We start from the raw sequence: 21,596 nt of genomic DNA, 5'->3' as shown, positions 1-21,596 counted from the left end.
GGGAACAGAGATATGCCAGTGCATTCTGGTTGTATTGGGAACAGAGTTGTGCCAGTGCATTCTGGCTGTGTCAGCAACACAATATTGTTGAGAACTTTACTCTGAAAGAAAACGCTCAAGATTTTTCCAAATGTTCTCCAGGTTATTAAAAAGGTCCCAAATGAAACAGCAATTGTATTACTGTGTTGGGCAGGTCTTTTGGGAATAGAATATCCTACCTCACCAAGTATCAAATGATCAGTATCAAATGATACTAAGGGGAACACTTAGAAAAGGGGCAGTGCAAAACCCAAGCTGATATCTCTGTACTTGTTTTGTGAACAAACTGATATGTGCACATGTTAAGTGGAGAGATGGGCCGAAACTGCAAAGTTTGGATCCTCATCTGAACTTTGCCACATTCAGGAGGATTTAAATATGGGATTTCGTTTCAGCCCATTCTAGAAACAGAGGATCACTCTGAAGCATAGATCTGGAACCCAATCCATACATCCTCAAAGATTTGAGGTGTTCAGACTAGGTTGTTTGGGCCCAAGTATAATTAACTGCATGCTCAAATTGGATTTGCACAGGTAAATATCCAGTATGCCCCTCCCCACCCCCTGACCTGAATGTGGGTGTGCACAGATTTGAGCTCCTTACAAATTCAGTCCTTGATGATGGAGGGTCTTTTTCTATATATGGCCCTGTGACAATCAGGGTCCAGACACCCCAAGTGGAGAACAGGGGAGTCTGAACTCCAAAGAATAAGCAATTTTATACAACCAGTTGATTCAATGTTAGTGTATATAAAAATAGGTCAAGTAAGCTCTTTTATGAAAGCTTGTCATGCTCTGAACTTGATGGTCATTATGAGATGTATACAGACAGTGCTTATATATTTATGAAGATATAAAACTGTGCTCATAATTTGTGCTGCAACAGTCAGCTCCACCTCACAACAGGGAGGTGGTCAGAGAGGCAAGGAGGGGTTGCCTCCGCAACCAGCTCCAAGCCCTTAGCATTGTACATACCCAGGAAGAGACAAACCACGGGCCATTGGTGGTAATGGGAAAACATTAAGACCTCCTGGCTAGAATTTCCCCACCCTAAATAACCAATAGTTGCCATGCCAGGAAAAAATAAAATAAAAGGGAAAAAAGCCCGTAAGAAGGAGACTTGAAACTGACCTTATTTGACATATTTTACACACAACAACACTGTATACATCCAGTTGATTCAACTGCTTATTCTTTGAGGTTCAGACTCCCTGTTCTTTCCCTAGGGTGTCTGGACCCTAATTGTCACAGGCCCTTCTTTGTCCGGTCTAATAGGCCTATGTTTTTCAAAGGGTTTGAGCATCAGAGAATGTATTATGCATTTACTGAATTACGTCCTGATTTTTCCATTCATGTATGGAAAGCTGCTGACAAGTGAGTGTTTGTGTGGGTGTGAGGAGATGTATGTGCTTTAGAATAAATGCTTGAGTGAGCTAGATTTGGATGTCAAGTTGCTTTTATAGCTCCCGGTCCCCATCCATATACACACACAAATGGAAAGGGGTCCCTGATTGTAGTTCCAACTATATCTAAAGAGCTCAAGCTGGCGTACCAACAACCCTCAAACACTAAGGGGTCACATGAAAGGGGAGACAGAGAGGAGAGCAAGAGATCCTTTTATTTATTGATATCTCTATGTACTATAGCATTTATGGGCCTAAACACTATGAGCCAGATGTAAAGGGACCCACTTACATGAGTTGAAGATCTGGACCAATATCTTACAATAGTACTACTGCAGTATTTGGGGTGATTACTTTACTTCTGTTCTTTGTCCCCCAGGGTACAGACAACTAATGCAGAATTAACACAATTATAACCCAGAAAGAGAAATTCTGCTAAATATACCTGTCTGAGCCCTGCTGAAATCATGGACTAGCTCATACGAGGGCAGAACTGTTGCATCCCTTAACTTAAAATAGCTTGGAATCACGTTTTGACTGCATCAGCCTAACGCAGTCTGGATTAAATGGGAATTATTCCTATCCCAGGGTACAGAGGCAATGCGGGGGGAGGCAAAGGGGGAAGGTGTGAAAGGGTGGAGGTGGCTTGTGGGGTCACATGCCCCAAGTTTATGCCAGGGTTTGCTGGCCCTATTCAAACACTTGGTGCAGCAGGGCCCCCTCCCTGCACGGTAGCTGCTGGAGCCAGCAAGCTGTGAGCTGCGCCCAACGGGGAGAGACAGGAGCAACAGCTGGGATTTGCAGGGAGGGGCCGTGCTTTCCAGGAGGGGAGACTGAGGGTAAGTGGAGGGGCTGTCTGGGGGGGCATGACTGAAGCTGTTCTGGGGGTGGCTGAACCTTTAAATTGTGCCCCCCCCCCACCAACAGGTATTGGTCATCTCTGCTATGGCAAGTATGTGAGGGCCACAATATGCTGGTTAGTGGAGAGAACATAAATTCTGAAAGCCTAGAACTTCCCAGCACATTGAATTCAATATAAATATCATATGAAAAGATGAATAGTTAAACTTAGATGTGCAAAAAATCCTTAGAGGATCAGCTGCCAGCTGTTTTGTGCAGTGAATGCCATTATTCTCAGGAGAAAATGTTGTGTTTCTTGGCATATGTTCACAATATGGCTATACAAAGTCTCCTCTACTCCAGTGGTACCCAACCTTTTCTCTGCCACGGCACACCTCACGCCCCAAAGGCTCTTCCCCCTGCCCCCAGCTGGCAGCTGCAGGAGGGAAGGGGAGGGGCAGAGGAGCTGACCCCTGGCTCACATAGGAGGGGCAGGGGAGAAGAGAGGGAGATTGAGTTCTGATTGGTTGCTCCACCTCTGGAGGAGGCAGGGCAGTGTGGCAGATGGCCAATCAGAAGGCGGCTTTCCTCCCCTTGTTCTCACATGTACTTTCCCCAAAATTCCATGGCACACCTGTTCAGGCCTGACGGCACACCAATGTGTTAAGTCAAACTGGTTGGGAATTACTGCTCTATTCTATATGTACTATCAGTAACCAAAGGCTCTTTTTGGGTCAAATTGAAACATAATGAATTTTTATTCATTTACATCTTTCAGGAATAGATTAAAACTCATAAGTTATTAAATGAAGTCTCTTCACTAGGCAGTCAGGTTTCCCTGAGGTGCTGAAAACTGCAGAGGACAAGACTTACCCAAATAACAGTGAACAGTGGGGAATCCAAACCTCTATTTTGGGGAATATTCTATTCTGCCGAACACTGAGGAATCCAGGATGCAGCATAGCTGATGGGGAGGAAATAACTTATTGCTATAAATCATGATTCTCATATTGTATCATAGGCAGCACTGCTAGTTATGCCAGCCTCTGCAGTTTATATAATTCTCCTGCATAGAAAATCTGAGTCAGATCTCTGAAGAGTGATTTAATATTTCTGTTAACTTGATTTGTATCCGGAGTCTTCAAAATGCATTTGCAGCTCTTATTAACAAGATAGCCAGTTTTGCTGAAGAGACACTTTTGAGGGTTAAATACCTGAGTGAGATGAGGCTGTATGTATGAGAGAGAAAGATGAATGTGCCACACGCAAAAATCAGAAGGCTAGTGGCTTAAGTCAAAAGTGACTAAAGACATCTAATTAGAGAGACAAGGTGGGTGAGGTAATATTTTTATTGGACCAGCTTCTGTTGGGGAAAGAGACAAGCTTTCGTCTGAAGAAGAGCTCTGTGTAGCAAAGCTTCTCTCTTTTCCCCGTGTGACAGGGTGTATAAACGCCACAGTAGGAGTGAAAAGGTTAAGGAAAAACTCTGGGCCCAAATCAAAGCCACCCTGCCGCACCTGCAGAGCATGCTTCAGGTGGAGGTGGGGCTTAAAAGGCACCCAGACAGCTCAGAATGAGGTTGACCAGGCAGGGAGAAGGACCTGCCCTGGGAGCTTCTGAGGAAGAACATGGACGCTGCTCCTCTAAGAAGAGAGGAACCGATCTGCTAGAAGCCAGGCTGACTAAAGGCACTATGTTTGTTCTACATTATCTTGGTTACAGACTGAAAAAGCTTGAATAGTGTGGAGGGGTAAGAAGTGGCACAGGGAGGACTGTCTTAAGGTGCTTGTGGGTGCCTGACCTTGGCTACCCCCTCAGGGCTCTGGGCCAGATCCTGTTGGAGCAGGAGAGCCTAAACTCCCATACCACTAGCGGCCACTCCTGCCAAGTGCCAGCCATTGCATCCCAACAGAAGTTGATTCAATAAAATATATTACCTCACCCAATTTGTCTCTAATATCTTGTGACCAACATGGCTACAACAACACTGCAAACAATAAGTCTTAGTCAATATAGAGGAAGTCTAAACTATCATAATCTATACTTTCTTTTGCCCAAACCCTGCAAGCTATCCTAATTAGATTCTCTTTAGAGTCTAAACTGACTTACTTATCTAGACTCAGCAATTTTTAGAGCAACTGATATATTTAAATAGACATTAGCAAAGGGTTGTAAGTAGAGCGGGTCAAATTTTCTATCAAATGTGGAACTTGATGGAAACTTTTTTTCCATCAAAAATGCTATTTTGTCAAAACTGAAATGTTTTGTGGAAACATTTAGAGTTCAGTGGACACAATGCTCAGCTCCAGGATGGAATTTCTTTAGGGAAGGTGTGAAGAGACTGTGTTCTACTCCAGAATAGCCAATAGCCTGGTGTGCTTGGCTGAGAACTGGAAGATCCATGTTCAAGTCCCTGTGCTCCCTGATTAGGAGCAGGGCCTTTAACCTGATTTCCCACATTGCAGGCGAGAGCCTTAACCACCAGGCTATTTGCTATTCTGAGATCTCTCTCTTGCTTTTTCATGAAAAATGTCAAAAGCTCTTGTTTTTGTTCCACATTGGAACAAAACCGTTCTGCAAAACCTAGAAATTATTCATGAAATGGAATTGTTTCCTGCCAAACCCTAGTTACACATAAGTCTAATGGAGCTTGAGTAAAGGCATCTAATTTACATCACTTTTGAATTTGTCTGTGTGTTTGGGGAAAATATAAGGGTGAACAGCTAGAAAAGATGCAAGAGAAGAACAAAATGTAGAGGAAAGAGGTGAGCCTGCTTCCTATCTCTTACTAACTTCAGTGCACACACTTTGTGAACATGCATTGAGATTGAGTGGTTGTTTGTTTTGCCCATTTGCAAATATTTGTGTAACTGGAGAACAACTACACTTTGTTCATGTGGGATACTGGGTTTTGTACAAAGGTATTCTCTTCTTGTTGTTTACTTTTCTCTATTCTCCTCTCTTAAAAGTTCCAGTCATCCAATCAGGGAGAAAAAAAATCCAGGTGACTTAGGTGAGCAATCACACACGGAGCATCACAAACTGTTCACTTCAGTTATTTGCTAATATCCCAAAGGCTGATATATGTTTGCATAAACTATTTGGTAAAAATGTGTGAAAAACAAAAATACATTTGCAGTCATAAGGATGATTCAGAAAGAGGAAAAAGGGCTGAGTCTGTCAGATCATTTATTTGTAACAAATAGGTCAACTTGCCTAACAAAGACTGTTGGGAAGTTGCCTGTCACTGTAGCAAGTCAGTTTAAGTTGTTGTATGAACATTGACTACTTTTTATATCCTCCAATGTCCGAGAGAGACCCAGTGATCTGCCTTCTATTTTTCTAGGGAATCCAGGCTAGTAAGTCCTGAATAATAATAATAAGAAAATATCAAGGGAATAAGAAATGGGGATAGCAAAATTAGAGGTAGACCTCTATTTTACCACTACAGTTTGGAAGCAAAGTGGAAGCTCTCTAGGCAGTTCATAAAGCATCCCTAAATCACACCAAATCACCTTAACACAACTTCTGGGGCGGGGGAGAGGGAGTGTCAATGATTGCTTTGGCTTGCAGTTAAGAATAAGTACTTCCTCCACTCCCTCAGGGTATTACTAAGGAAGACTTGCCATATCAGCTCTCATACATATAACACTATATTCTAATAATATTAATGGTTCCTTCTTCTTCTTCTTTCTTTTCTTTTTTGTTTATTCTTGAGCCATCTAGAATAGCCTGACAGCTACATTGAAACACTATTATGGCTTTGCTAAGGGGAAGCTCATTTGATCACCTACACACTGCCCCATTTTGTTTTGTGTCTGTCTTAAAAGTTCATTTTCAGTATCAGAAAGGTGCGTGCCTGTCAGAATACAGCACGTAGTAAGGATCAGTGAAGCGTCATGTACAGAGGCACATTGAATCTTTTCTTTTATCACTTCCTTTAAAAGGACAGGGAAGATCTATGGAAAGATGATGTGGCATAAGGAAAGAGAATCAGCTCCTGTCCTACTTCAGATAAAGCAGCCAGATTCAAAGAACTTGCTAGATGAAGGAGTACAATCTCCCACATTTGGCAACTTCTTTTCCCTCTGTTTTTTCTCCTTCTTGTTCCTGCTTTCTTTCTTTCTTTATAGCTCTGTGTAAGCTCAGAAGCTTGTCTCTCTCACCACCAGAAGTTGGTCCAATGAGGGTATGTCTACACTACGAGAGTAGTTCGATTTTACTTAAATCGAATTTGTGGAACCGATATTACAAAGTCGAACGTGTGTATCCACACTAAGGACAGTAATTCGACTTTGTGAGTCCACAGTAACGGGGCAAGCGTCGACATTGGAAGCGGTGCACTGTGGGCAGCTATCCCACAGTTCCCGCAGTCCCCGCTGCCCATTGGAATTCTGGGTCGAGCCCCCAATGCCTGCTGGGGCAAAAAATGTGTTGAGGGTGGTTTTGGGTAACTGTCGTCATTCAACCGTCACTCCCGCCCTCCCTCCCTGAAAGCGCCAGCGGGCAATCAGTTCGCGCACTTTTCTGGTAAGTGACAGCGTGGACGCCACAGCACTGCGAGCATGGAGCCCGCTGCGATCATCGCTGCAGTTATGGCCGTTGTCAACACCTCGCACCTTATCGTCCACCTTTTTCAGAGTCAGATGCTGAGAAATCGGGCGAAGGGGCTACGGCAGCGCGGTGAGGACATTAAGTCTCAGAGGGGCACAGACCTCTCACAAAGCACGGGACCCCACGCCGTGAACATCATGGTGGCAATGGGTCATGTTGATGCTGTGGAACGGCGATTCTGGGCCCGGGAAACAACCATGGACTGGTGGGACCGCATAGTGCTGCAGGTCTGGGATGAATCACAGTGGCTGCGAAACTTTAGGATGCGTAAGGGAACTTTCCTGGAACTTTGTGAGTTGCTGTCCCCTGCCCTGAAGTGCAAGGACACCCGGATGCGAGCAGCCCTGACTGTCCAGAAGCGAGTGGCCATAGCCCTCTGGAAGCTTGCAACGCCAGACAGCTACCGGTCAGTCGCGAACCACTTTGGCGTGGGCAAATATACCGTGGGGGTTGCTGTGATGCAAGTAGCCAACGCAATCGTTGAGCTACTGCTCTCAAAGGTAGTGACCCTGGGAAACGTGCAGGTCATAATAGATAGCTTCGCCGCGATGGGATTCCCAAACTGCGGTGGGGCTATAGATGGAACTCACATCCCTATCCTGGGACTGGACCACCAGGCCAGACAGTACATTAACAGAAAGGGCTACTTTTCAATGGTGCTGCAAGCACTGGTGGACCATAGGGGACGTTTTACAAACATCAACGTCGGATGGCCGGGCAAGGTTCATGACGCTCATGTTTTCAGGAACTCTGGTCTGTTTAGACGGCTGCAGGAAGGTATTTACTTCCCGGACCACAAAATAACTGTTGGGGATGTGGAGATGCCTATAGTGATCCTCGGGGACCCAACCTACCCGCTAATGCCCTGGCTCATGAAGCCCTATACTGGCACCCTGGACACTGAAAAAGAACTCTTCAACTACCGTCTGAGCAAGTGCAGAATGGTGGTGGAGTGTGCTTTTGGACGTCTCAAGGGGAGATGGAGAAGCTTACTGACTCACTCTGATCTCAGCGAAACCAATATCCCCATTGTTATTGCAGCTTGCTGTGTGCTCCACAATCTCTGTGAGAGCAAGGGGGAGACCTTTATGGCGGGGTGGGAGGTTGAGGCAAATAGCCTGGCTGCTGATTACGCCCAGCCAGACAGCCGTGCGATTAGAAGAGCCCAGCGGGACGCGCTGTGCATCCGGGAGGCTTTGAAAGCTAGGTTCCTCAGTGAGCAGGGTAACCTGTGACTATTAAGTTTGTTTAAAGAGAAGCTGAACCTGCCCCCGTTTCTTTACCCGGTTAATGTTGACTATCCTCTCCAGTTACATACCCCGTTCACCCCCTTACAACACACGTTTAAAAATAAAATAAATGGAACTTTGTTAATTAACACCGTTTTCTTTATTACGGATTTCGCGGTAAAGTGTTGAAACTGGGACGCAGACTGTGGTGGGGAGCGGGCGTAGTGATGGAAAGAACGCTTCTAAACTCGAGGAATGACAGGCTCCTGCTCCTAGAGTAGTCCGCAGTGGTGGACTGTTTGTTTCAACGGAGCCTGCCACCCCTCCTTTTCGGGACTCTGTGTGTGCGGGCTATGTGACTTTGTGGCGGGGGGGGGGACGGTTATAGATCCCCTGCTGCGTGGCTCTGTGATCCAGGCTAAGGACCGCTGCATAAGATTTCTAACCGCCCTCCCCCGCCACAAAGTCACATAGCCCCCCCCACACAGAACATGAAAACCACCTCCCAGACTGACCAGGGTGCCTAGTGACTGCAATGTGTGTGTGACCTTCTGCTGAACCTGCCCCCGTGTCTGTACCCTGGTAAAGTGACTGTCCTCTCCAATTACCAACCCCCTTCCCCCCCTTCGTGGAGATGTCCCAGGAGGATGTCAGCTCTATCCCCGGACATATAGACCTTATTTTCCAGTAGCTGCACTGGCAAGGACTAAAAAGTAGAGCGCCTAGGGCAAACTAATCATGAAAAACCCATTTTTAATATTCCTGTTCTGTTCAAAATAAATGTTTACATGTTTAAAACACTTACCGACTGATCCTTCCCCTGATTCAGGGTCCGGGTTAACGCCTGGGGAGGGTTGGTAGGGGATCTCCGTGAGGGTGATGAAGAGATCCTGGCTGTCGGGGAAATCAGCGTTGTAAGCGCTGTCGACTGCCTCGTCCTCCTCATCTCCTTCCTCATCTTCCCCGTCCGCTAACATCTCCGAGGAAGCGGCCGTCGACAATATCCCATCCTCTGAGTCCACGGTCAGTGGTGGGGTAGTGGTGGTGGCCACACCTAGAATTGAATGCAGTGCCTCGTAGAAACGGCATGTCTGGGGATGGGACCCGGAGCGTCCGTTTGCCGCTTTGGTCTTCTGGTAGCCTTGTCTCAGGTCCTTGATTTTCACACGGCACTGCGTTGCATCCCGGCTGTATCCTCTCTCTGTCATGGCTTTTGAGATCTTCTCATAGATCTTTGAGTTCCGTCTTTTCGATCGCAGCTCCGAAAGCTCGGACTCGTCGCCCCACACAGCGATCAGATCCAAGACTTCCCAATCAGTCCATGCTGGGGCCCTCTTTCTATTCTGAGGTTGCATGGTCACCTCTGCTGGAGAGCTCTGCATCGTTGCCAGTGCTGCTGAGCTCGCCACGATGTCCAAACAGGAAATGAGATTCAAACTGGCCAGACAGGAAAAGGAATTCAAATTTTCCTGGGGCTTTTCCTGTGTGGCTGGTCAGAGCATCCGAGCTCGGACTGCTGTCCAGAGCGTCAACAGAGTGGTGCACTGTGGGATAGCTCCCAGAGCTATTAGCGTCGAATTCCATCCACACCTACCCTAATTCGACATGGCCATGTCGAATTTAGCGCTACTCCCCTCATCGGGGAGGAGTACAGAAATCAAATTAAAGAGACCTCTATGTCGAACTAAATAGCTTCGTTGTGTGGACGGGTGCAGGGTTAATTCGATTTAACGCTGCTAAATTTGATATAACCTCCTAGTGTAGACCAGGCCTAAGATATTACCTGATCCACCTTGTCTCTCTAGTAGCCTGGGACCAACACAGCTACAACAACACTGCATACAACAATGGAAGATATCAAATTTTGTTTCATGCCAGGCATTTACAGAGGGTTTGTAGCTATGTATATATTCTTCTGGCTCTGGGAGAAGACATCTTAGGTTGGTTCTGGAAGGAGGAATTAGAAAGAGCAATGTTTTCCCCTCCCCATACTCTGTATGTAGAGTGTATCTATATATTAATAAGTTTCATCAACTGGTTGTCCTTTTTATTATTCACACTTGCACTCTGGTCACCTTTCATGGCAAAAGTCACACAAGCAATTTGTGTTGTACCCAAAATGTGAATATACAGGGGTCAATCTTTAGAAAGTAAACATCTGCCAACTGGGATCAGAGACAATACAGCTGTTGCCTAGAATGGGAAACAGCGGTGGCATTTCAGATACCTTGGGTGGTAACTGTTGGTAACTGCTGAAATTCTACTGGCAGCTGCTATAGGACTGTTCTTTGTCACTCTATGCTCTCTATCACACAATGGCTGGGTTCTGTAGTCAGAGCAGCATGCTGTGAGAAAGAGGATGAATAATAGGGATTTTTGTGCAAGGTTTTTGGCAACACAATATATCTCCAGTGCGTAGACACCAGGAACACCAACGCTTGATGGGGTGAGTTAAAGAACATCATTTAGCCTGAACAATCTATGTCCTGTAAATGTAATTCAGATTCCTTGGGAACTAATGCTGCTCTCAGTTACATGTGTACAATACTTATGGAGTATTGAGAGCTTACCTGGGGGCAGAAATGGCCCCTAATGTTTCCTGAATGAAATCTGTGTAGCTGAGTATTTAAAAATCTCCTCAGTTTGCTGACATTTTCAAGTGATTTTCAGCTGGGTGATCAACTGGCTATTATGGCAAATCAGATATGTGCTGTCATCGTTAGTTCATTATTTTGATCCTCACCTCTTTGTTTTAGATGCTGCGCTGCACTATTTTAGGACTTGCAAACTGACAAGTTTCCTATTCTGCAAGAATCTAAATGAGTACACCTCTAGCAAGTCTGCCATTGCTCAGCATGTTGTGAAATCAGTTCAAACAACTGTTCTCCCAGTTCCAGTGTCATGACTTATTAGTTGAGCAGTGGGTGGTTTTATTCTACACACTCAGCTCAACTGGCTTTTCAGCATAGGGCTAAATTCTGTCTTTTCCTATGTGGATACACTGGGGAGAAGGAGTAGTAGTAAACCTCTTCCCCTGCCCCCAAAACTCCTATACAGGGACTAGTCAATAGTCTCCCTTAGCAGTGGAGAGAGCCAGGTTAGCAAGCAGGGGATTGTTGTACAGCATCAGAAGGGCTAACAGCTGGTGAGCACATGCAGCACTGTTCATCAGCAGGTGTGAAAAGCACTGTACAGCAAGCTCCTGCACAGGGATTCTGTCTCCATCAGCCCTGCCCAGGCAGTGGCTGCAAGAACTCATTTACTGATTAAAGTGGCTTAATTTTTTAACAGGTTTTTATTAGAGACTGACTGAAATGGCCTGAATTTGCCTTTTCCCAAGAGATACTTACTACTTAAATGCAGCCTACAGTACTGTACCTAGTACAGGGGCCACATTTGTGCTCTCTGAAGTGAGAAAGAGACTTTTCTTTATGAAGTGACTGGAGTGTTTTTTTTTTTTTTAAATCATGGGCGAACCAGGTTTGATAAAATTCAATCTGCCCACATTTTACTGACAACTTTTATAGCTAGTATCTTTCATTTTCACACACCTATGCACTTGCTAGTCCCAACCAGAAGCAGAACTCCTAAAATACAACCAGAAAGCCAATTCTGGTGAGATTTCCAGATATGCTTTGAAGAACTAAGAGTTTTGAATAGTTTGCATGTGGTTTGGGAGTATTTACCTTGAAACTCATAATTATTTTTAGGTTTTATCATCACAAAATTATTTTTGCATGGTTGGTTCATTTTGCAGTTCTTTCAGATGCTCATGCAATAATATTAGCATCATCTTTTAGGCTTACTCTGCTCCATTTAAAAGTTGCCAAATATTTTTGTAGGGACTAGAAATGGCCTGATCCAAAATCCAGGATCCAAATACCCTAAAACTTGGGAGTGTTTGAAATCCAGCTGTGATATTTTTTTCCCTAAGTGCAAGCTCATTTTTATTAGAAACTAAGTGAATTCCCAAACATCAAACCAAATTGAAACTCAAACACTGTTTATAAGGGTGGAAATATGCTGCTTAATTTTTGTTTCATTGGTCGCTTCCTGGTTTCAGCCAGGACAGGAAGCAGAGATGCCATGAAGCAAAGTTATTCTAGGGTTACCATACGTCCGGATTTTCCCGGACATGTCCGGCTTTTTGGGACTCAAATCCCCGTCCGGGGGGAAATCCCAAAAAGCCGAACATGTCCGGGAAAATCCGGCGCCGCTGGGCCGGGGGCCGGCGGTGCTGGGGAGCCGGGGGCCGGTGCGCCGGGGGCCGGCGGTGCTGGGCGGCCGGGGGGTGCGCCGGGCCGCCGGGGACCAGCGGTGCTGGGCGGCCGGGGGGTGCGCTGGGCCGCCGGGGGCCGGCGGTGCTGGGCTGGGGCTGCGCTGGGGCCGGGCCGGGGGCCGGCGGTGCTGGCCCGGGGGTGCTCGGCCAGGGGCTGGCCCGGGCCAGCACCCCAGGGCCCGAGCCGAGCCAGGCTGGAGACGCCGGGGCCGGCCGCCGAGGGGACCAGACTGGGCCACGCCTCCTCCCCCCACCCCCCCAGCTTGCCTGCTTCCTGCTTCAGGCTTCCCGCGAATCAAATGTTCACGGGAAGCAGGGGAGGGGGCGGAGTTGGGGCGGGGACTTTGGGGAAGGGGTGGAGTTGGGGCATGGGCGGGGCTGGGGGCGGGGCCGGGGCCCCGTGGAGTGTCCTCTTTTTGGACACTCAAAATATGGTAACCCTAGTTATTCTCATATCTGGACCATGGTAAAAATAGAAGTCATTTGCAGTGAACTTAAGGATTGGTATCTACTGTAATTTAAACCGCTTCCCCAATATATGACATGTTCGCCACTCATGGAAGTCTACTTCTCTCCAAATGTCGAATGGCTATTCCCCCTCTTCAGTACACCCTATAATATACAGTGTGCCAAGAAGTATCTGAAGAATCCTATATATATTCTTTCTTGCACTAAGATCTCTGTAAGGGTGGGAAACCACAACACTTCTTTGAGGAAAATCTGCATATTGCAACAAGACACCCTAAGGGCAAACCTACCATTATTTTGTTGTCTTATGAATTTTCCACTTTGAATATTTGTCCCAGTGAAAATTTTATAGGATGAGTGAACAGTTTCACCTCTAGGTACCTGCAACTTTTAATGATGTTGGGTGGATACCAGCAAAAGGAACAAAGGAGAAATCCATGGAGATAGTAGGAGAAAATGAAAGACAAGTATGTGGAAAAAAATGGAAAGAGTCATTAGTTTAGTTTACTTTATACTATGTGCTATATAGGAACATCAAGCTAAAATTAATCATGACTGCTCCATGTAAGCCTGTCTCCAGCATATCCTTTCATCATCTATGCACCTATTGCTTTGAGAGAACCTGACTCATGGAGCCCAAGGAAAAAAAGAACAAAAGAGATCTAGAAAATATATAAACATTGGCAATTAAGAAATGTAACCTAGTCAAATTACTGTTGCATCAATAATAGATGAAATGTGTATGTATTTTCATAACCACACAAACAGAAAAGCCATTAACTAATAGTAGGAATCTGAAAATACTGCAGCTTTTATACATACTGGTAATAATTACTACAAGCTGCCATGAGACAATAACCTAGAATACTATCAAATAGATTTGCTGCTACTTCCCTGATTCAGAAATATTGTATAGTTGGGGTGTGAGCAACTGAAGACTGATGTGAAGAAAAGAAACAAGTTACTGACATGAGAAAGTTAGAAAGAAAGCATAACTTAACAAAACATCACTTTTTAATTACCTGTCCCAGAGGGTAGGTGAAGATTTTGCGAGCCTGCCCTGGAGAATTCTAGGTTGCCATAGGCAGGTTGGCACCCAGGAATTTCGTACCCTGCAGCATGAATAGAGGATAAACCATGGCTAGGTATGGCTCATAAGACATCTGAGTGGAAACCTAGCTAGACAACCTGTTTATAAGCAGGTTATGACATAATTTAGATATTTAAGTAATGTATTGAAATTCACACTATATTTAAAGCAATACCAAATCTACACACAAGATGTTATTTCAACCCACATCTTTGTTGGTTATCTTGCATGAGACCTGTTGTAGTTCACAAAAAAGATTTGTAGGACCAAACTCACCCTGGGTCTAAATGGGTGCATCCTCATTGACTTCACTAGAACAGCACCCGCTCAGTAAATAGGTCTTTATAATTCCACTGTACCACATCAGCTTAAACAGATTTATATTTCGTATCAATTGGGCCAACAAAGTAACTTTTGTGCACTGTGGCAGTAGTATGTTTAATTAAATCTGGGCTGAGATTCAAGTTCTGCAGTCCATGTACTGTGCACATCCAACAGCAGCAGAAAAATAGCTGTAAAATGTTTGCTGAAAATGGAAAACACAAAAGCGAATAAACCTGAACAAGCAACATAAACCATGATTAACACTCAGCAGAAGTGGATTCAGAGCCAACAAAAGGACAACAGGTAGGCATCAACAGGAACTCCTGTACAATATTTATCACTGCCCAACATTAACATCAAGCAGTACTGGGAAGACTGGATATTTCCCAGTATTCTATTCAGTCCTTATTTAGGCAAATTCCTACTAAAGTCAATGGGAGGTTTTCCTGAGTAATAACTGAGTAAGAACTATAGGCTTTGGCCCTACAAGCTGAATCCAGATTGTTCTCCTGCATGCCTAAAAATGCAGCCTAATACTTCTTGGCATGGAAACAAAGACCGTGATTTTGTTCACATAATTACTATTCATATTTAACAACCAAGAATGTTTATATAGCTTGTAGTGTATCTGATGGCTAATGACAACGTGTACAGGATATCCTACTTTCCAGTGTTCATAATTAGAGTACTTAGTATTATAAGGAACAACCCATCAGCATGTGTTTTTATAGGCTTCTCTATACGTAGTGGGATGCATATACAGAACAGGGTGTAATTGCTGCACCTGCATAACCCTGCATTGAATGTCTGAACAGAACTGGAACAATGATGTAAAGGACAACCTTGCTGATTGCTGCAATTACGGTAAAGTGAAGCTGGCAACAGCTACATCTCAAAAGCAAGGGATACCTAGATGATGCACTTTGAATACCCTGATGAACAGCACTGTGTAAGTACACTTTATTACTATAGTAGTAGCTTTGTGCCAAATCCTGAGGACCTAAACCTTTCCTCAGATAATTCCCAAGGAGGACCACAGTAAAATTTTGCTCAGTCAAGTCCATGAAATCATTCCAGATTAACGTAGATAAATCTGAGAACAGAATTTGGCTCAATGGGACTTTGCCAAAGTAAATAATATAATTAAAGAAAATAATCCCTCTGGATTGTAGTACCCATTAGAGATACTACTATAAGATTTACGCACATTGACTAATACCCTATGATGATGATAATAATTAATACCCATTGTTTGAGTGTGTGGGTAGCAGAATGATGCCTTTACTTGGGAAAATAAGGGCCACAGCCTGCCATTTAACTTAGAATTTAAACGAAAGTTCCCCTTTCGAAATTGAAGAATTGTGCAAAGCATCTGTTAACCCCATACCGAAATGCCAGCTATGCATCACCACTCACAAGAATCTGATCAGAGAGTGCTTTAAAAGAACCCTGGAAAATCTATATGATCCATAGATGAGGGAATAACCTTACTGATGTTCTAATGTAACCAATTCACAGGACAGTTTTATATGCATCTCACAATTAACAATTGATTGAAGAAACTGCTGTAGTTTTGCTATCTTGCGATGTGGTCTGGTATGCTTCCAATACTCTAGCATCTTAATGAATAATAACTGAAATGATGCCTAACCATGCTGGAGTGTTAAAAATTAAATACTCTAGTGTAAATAAGAGAAGAGCTTATTAGTTTCTAGATATCGTCATGCTTCAGCTGTTGATTAAACATTGAGAAGTTTGTTATTTTAGAAGATCAGATGAGGTTTCTTGTTTGAGATAAGTGTTGGGGCTTAGCCACCAGTAACGCATTTCAGGCAAACTTTCCTGTTTCTCTGAAATCTTCTTGTGATTAGTTAGGGATAGATGATGCTTTAGGCACAGCCCTGAGCAGGTGCTGATACATAAACTGCTCTACCCCAGGACTGACTAGCACTGGGGGTATTGTACCTCAGAGACATCCCTCGGCACAATCGAACCCTGCTCCCCTGCTTGTTCTGAAAGGGGGAGGGGACTGAGGAGCAAGAGGGGAAATGGGGGCAATTACAGCAGCCTTTGAAAGGGTGTAGTTTACATTCCTTCCCTCTCCTCTCTGCACATGCCTGGACATCTACTCTGGCCAGCAAGGGGGTGGAGCCACAGGAATGTCCCCTCTCCACCCCTTTGCTCAAAGAAGGAAGTATTCAAGACATATGGGCTGGTTCTGCACCAGACCCAAGATCAGGGTATGTCTGTCTTGGCTGAGCAGGATTGTAGGCAGCAGGTTTAAAACAAATAAAAGGAAGTTCTTCTTCAAGCAGCGCACAGTCAACTTGTGGAACTCCTTACCTGAGGAGGTTGTGAAGGCTAGGACTATAACAGAGTTTAAAAGAGAACTGGATAAATTCATGGTGGTTAAGTCCATTAATGGCTATTAGCCAGGACGGGTAAGGAATGGTGTCCCTAGCCTCTGTCTGTCAGAGGGTGGAGATGGATGGCAGGAGAGAGATCACTTGATCATTGCCTGTTAGGTTCACTCCCTCTGGGGCACCTGGCATTGGCCACTGTCGGTAGACAGGATACTGGGCTAGATGGACCTTTGGTCTGACCCGGTACGGCCTTTCTTATGTTCTTATATATGCTGGAGAGGGGGCTTATACACCTTGTTTCCCTGCTCGGCTGAGTAGGAGACGGGCACAGTCTACCACTTACTTGACAGTAACAGCGTTTATAAAAAGAGCAAAGCTCACAGCCTCTAAGAAGCTTGTTTTCTCTCAGTTTGGAGTCTGACATGGATCATGTGTGGGCAGACATCCGTGAGGATGTAAAAATAAGGGACAGCCTGAGAGTCAGTGGATTTTTCTCCATCACACTAACTTACAGGTTAGACAAACCTGAAAATTAATAAAGGAGGCAAGGAGAAATGTCTAATTTCTATTGTACATTTGTGCTGAGTGCTTTTTTTAGTGAGCTGTCAATCTTATGTTTGATTGTTTCTGTCTTTGCCTTCCTGCTGTGATTATCAAGCCCACTCTGTGCCTCTTAATTAATTAACATGTGTAATTAATTACTTGATATACACCAACACTTATGGTACTTCTTTCTGTGCTCCCATTCTTATCAAGTGGTGATTGGAAAAAAACAAACCTGTACGAGTACAAATTAAGTTCCTGAATTTGAAAGAGGTCTCAGTGCAGCCTCCATTTTGTATCTGCAGATCGATAGGTACATAACTGGAGACTTCATCTAAATAACTAGCTTCTTAATGTCTTCCAAAGGTAACAAAGAGAATTCAGTCAAAGATTTTCCCAAAACTAGTGAAACTTGTCAAAACCAATGAGTTTAATAAAAAAACAACAACAACAACAACAACCACCCAACAAACCCAAGCAAAAAACCCCACAAACATTTTCCTAATGAAAGAGCAAGACTTGCAAGCTTCACAAGGGATCACACAAAACCACTGGACTGGATTCTCCAGTTCACAAAGTGAACTTAAACTAGCCAGAGATTCGGACTGGAGAATTTCCCCTGAGTAGGGAATTGGTGGCAACCTAAATGCCACTTGCCTGCCTCAACGGGTGGCGGAACTCAATGGGGCTGGCGGTGAAAGGGGGACAGCCTCAGTAGTGAGGGAAGGAGACACTTGCTGTGGGACAGCAGATAGCTCCTCTACACCCCCTTGAAGTCTCTGGCACCCATTGGGCAGGTTGGGGGGAGGAGTGTGGAATGGCTAGCATTACCTAGCTCCCAGGGGCCACGTGGAACTTCTTTTGGCTGGCAGTAACCATGGGAAAGGCTCCTTCTCCAATTAAGAGACGGGGGGGGGGGGTGTTATGGAATTTGTTATTGAACTACCCCAGCAAAAAAGATGCTACTTATTTATGAAATGGATTTTTTGTCTGGTTTTCAAATCCCATGTGGAGTGAGGTGCCACTGCAGGACAGAGAACTTGAAGTCCATTAAAGGCTTTGAGTGTATCGTAAGGGCAAAGAGTACTACGGGAAGAGTGGCAGGTCCCTTCTTATGCTGGAATTGTGCATATCTCCCCGAGGTGTGGTACTGAAGAAGGTGAAGGGGGAATACAGGTTTATTCACTACTTGTCCTACCCTTGGGACTTATTGGTAAATTACTATATAGACCCCCACTGTGTTGGATGAGATACTTCTCATCTTATACAGCGGTAGCCACAGTCAAGGTATGTGGCCTTGGGGTGATGTTAGCTAAATGCAACATCAAGTCTGCATTCAGGTTGCTTCCAGTGCATCTCAGAGACTGTAATTTGCTTGGGTTTCAGTTTGAAGGTGACTACTATTTTGATAAAGCCATGCCCATGGGGTGCACAGTGTCATGTGCTGCTGACAAAAGAGTCATCTACCTGTTGGAGTGGGTGATTGTATACAAGATTGGCCTGGATCATGTAGTGCAATATCTCAATGACTTATTATTTGCAGGAAAACTTGGGACAGACAATGGTGAGTACATGCTTCCGAACCTAGCTGAGTGCCTTGGGGTTCCCCCCTCAACACTGAAAAAACAGAAGGTCCCACTCAAAGTTGTAATATACCTGGGCATTGAACTGGACACAGTTTGTTGTGTTTCTAGGTTACCTGCAGAGAAGCTGGAATTGGTCAGGGCACCGAACTGGGCAGGCTCTTAAAGAGGCAAAAGAAATTACACTGATGGAACTTCAGATGGTCATGAGGCCATCTGAACTTTGTGTTCTGGGTAGTGGCTCCTGGTTATATGTCACAATTTTAGGGTGACTGCACCTATATTTCCCTTTAGGAGTTCGGCAAGGGTACCCACACTTAGGCTTCCGGCTCCACAGTCATTGCATCTCTTGGGTGGAGACCTGTGTCTCACTCCATTTGGACGGGGATATAGTCTGGCTGATCAGTTCCCTGCTTTCACTGTGTTACTTCTGGCCGAGGCAGGCTGCTGAAACAGACTTGCTTGAAGCAGACCCTTTCCCCCAGGTACTTTGTGAGAAATCCACTTCACACATATTGTTCCAAAGAGTCATTTGGGGTTCCTCGCACTTACATTAGGCAAGTCCATAAGGCTGGCTTGGATATGGCAGGATCACTGTCAGACTGGCACATCACCTCCCCTACAGAAGTGGGTGTAGCTAGGGTGCTGATCGGCATCCTAGGGAAACCCACTGACTTATTGCCTGGACAGGTTTATTCCCTGGATAGCCTTTCTGCCATTACCTTTCATAAATTGATATGTCAACTATGCACATGGTAAACATTCTGCTAGTAATCCAGCATACAGCCTTCAAAAATCCATACAAAGTCATTTTAACCTATGGAACTGAGCTTTTACGTGCCCCCCTTTCTACTTTGTTACCCCAAAACATTTGGGTGTAAACTTGAGACTTGGTTCTCCCACTCCCATCTCCCTCCCGGTTTCTAGGGAGTGTGTTTGTGGTATCCCAGTATAGCCCGGGGATTAGCTGCCTCAGTGATGAATTGAGCCCCATTCCACCCTAGGATACTACAAGCAGCCATTCTTTGGCCCAAAGGAAGAAATATGTCACGGCTGCCTCCCTGTGGAACAGCTCTCAACCATGCACAGATCCATGGTCCATATTATAAATAGACATTCGGCTAACTTGGGAAAGGAGGCTGGCAAGGGCCTTAATTTTACACTGCCTGTGTTTTAACATCCTTTTTCATGCAAGTGCAAGTCCCAGGAGTGGATAATGGTGTCTGCCGATGGTTTGTCTCGATTTCAGATTGACAGATTCTGGGAGCTCACCCAGTTGTCAATAGGGATCCACTGGTGATGGCCCCAACAAGTCTGTAACCCTGGCTTGTGACAGCTGAAGGACTAACTGTGGGCTTGGTAGCCCCTTGTAGTAGGCCCTCCGAGTCTGATTTGCCTGGTGTGCATTTGTCAAATGGAAGTGCTGACATATTGCGAAGGAATGTGTGGGAAAGAATTGGACAGGAGTTGTGATACCAGGTGGCTGGTGTGTGCAGGAGCGGCACCAGGGTTTTTGCCACCCTAGGCGGCAGCGCTCCTCCTCAGAGCATTCGGCGGCGGGGGTCCTTCCGCTCCGCGTCTTCGGGGCGCTTCGGTGGTGGGTCCCGGAGCAAGTGAAGGACCTGCCGCCAAAGTGCCCCGAAGACGCGGAGCGGAAGGACCCTCGCCGCCAAATTGCCGCCGAGGACGGCAAAATGCCACCCCCCAAATCCTGCCGCCCTAGGCGACCGCCTAGGGTCGCCTAGTGGAAGCGCCAGCCCTGGGTGTGTGTGACCAAGCTAGTTGCTGGCACCCCCTTTTGGCCGGTTCACAGTGGGGTTAAAAGGATAAAATAAATGGTTCCCAGAAATAAAAGAACTAGGATTTTGCTGAGGGGCCTTGGGCTCATGAGATTGGGTGAGACCTCCTGGCCCTTGCGGGCTTGGGTGAGACCTTGCAGCCCTCATGGGCTGAGGTCACCATCTTTCTGGCCAGGGGGAGGGTGGTAGGACTCAGAACAAGGTGGGTCGGCTGAGGAGAGCCTACCCTGAGTTATGGGTTATATGGTAAGTGCCCTGTCTCCCTTGCGTGAGTTACAGGTTATATGATAGGAACCCTGTAACCCCCAACCTAGTTACAGGTTATCTGGTAGGAGCCCTGTAACTCCCACACTAGTTACGGGTTATATGGTAGGAGCTCTGTAACCCTTGTACTGGAACCACCTAAGTGCTTGGTATAGGAGATTACAGATGATGGGCAGGTAGTGCCCGTCCCCTGTATTTAAATTTAATAAAAGTTTCAGCCTGCAGTTTAAAATTCATCCATATGTCTGCATGAAAGCTGCTGTGACAGTGTATGGAACAGTCATGCTGGGAGTGTGCTGGGGTGTCGGTTGCAGTTGGGTGAAGCACTCGAATAGGTACCTAGGGAGGTGGTGGAATCTCCTTCCTTAGAGGTTTTTAAGGTCAGGCTTGACAAAGCCCTGGCGGGGATGATTTAGTTGGGGATTGGTCCTGCTTTGAGCAGGGTGTTGAACTAGATGACCTCCTGAGCTCCCTTCCAACCCTGATATTCTATGATACTATACCCAGCCATAAGGACCCCAGCAAAGTTGCTACCCAGACATCCCTGAAGTAAGGTGGTGCCTTGCAGTTGTTGACCCCAGGAGGGGCTTGGTTTGTGTTGAACTACGCTTTTGCTTTTCCCCCACCCAGAAGCAAAGTGAGCAGACCCACAAAGGCGAGGCCAATACCAGGATTTGTTGGCTGTGGCCTGTACTAGGCCAACCCTATGGTGGAAACTGGGCGTAGTGAGGGGCCCCTGCCCAGCTAGGGAGGCGCCCC

At 45.6% G+C, this 21,596-nt stretch overlaps 1 protein-coding gene across 1 annotated transcript in view; it reads right to left on the bottom strand.

The window, feature by feature from the left end:
* Positions 1-20,204, bottom strand: part of BEGAIN (brain enriched guanylate kinase associated) — a 126,334-nt gene extending 106,130 nt beyond the window's left edge. The window contains exons 1-2 of the mRNA XM_065402613.1: positions 20,047-20,204; positions 13,894-13,983 (exon numbers count right to left, since the gene is read on the bottom strand). Of these exons, the coding sequence (XP_065258685.1) occupies positions 13,894-13,983; positions 20,047-20,204 (248 nt within the window). The remainder of the gene's footprint in view (positions 1-13,893; positions 13,984-20,046) is intronic.
* Between the last annotated feature and the right edge of the window lie 1,392 nt (positions 20,205-21,596).

Source organism: Emys orbicularis, chromosome 4 (genome assembly GCF_028017835.1).
Source record: "Emys orbicularis isolate rEmyOrb1 chromosome 4, rEmyOrb1.hap1, whole genome shotgun sequence".
In the NCBI taxonomy this organism is placed as follows: Eukaryota; Metazoa; Chordata; order Testudines; family Emydidae; genus Emys; species Emys orbicularis.
Note: the sequence above shows the minus strand (reverse complement) of the source record. Positions and strands in the feature narration are given on the sequence as shown.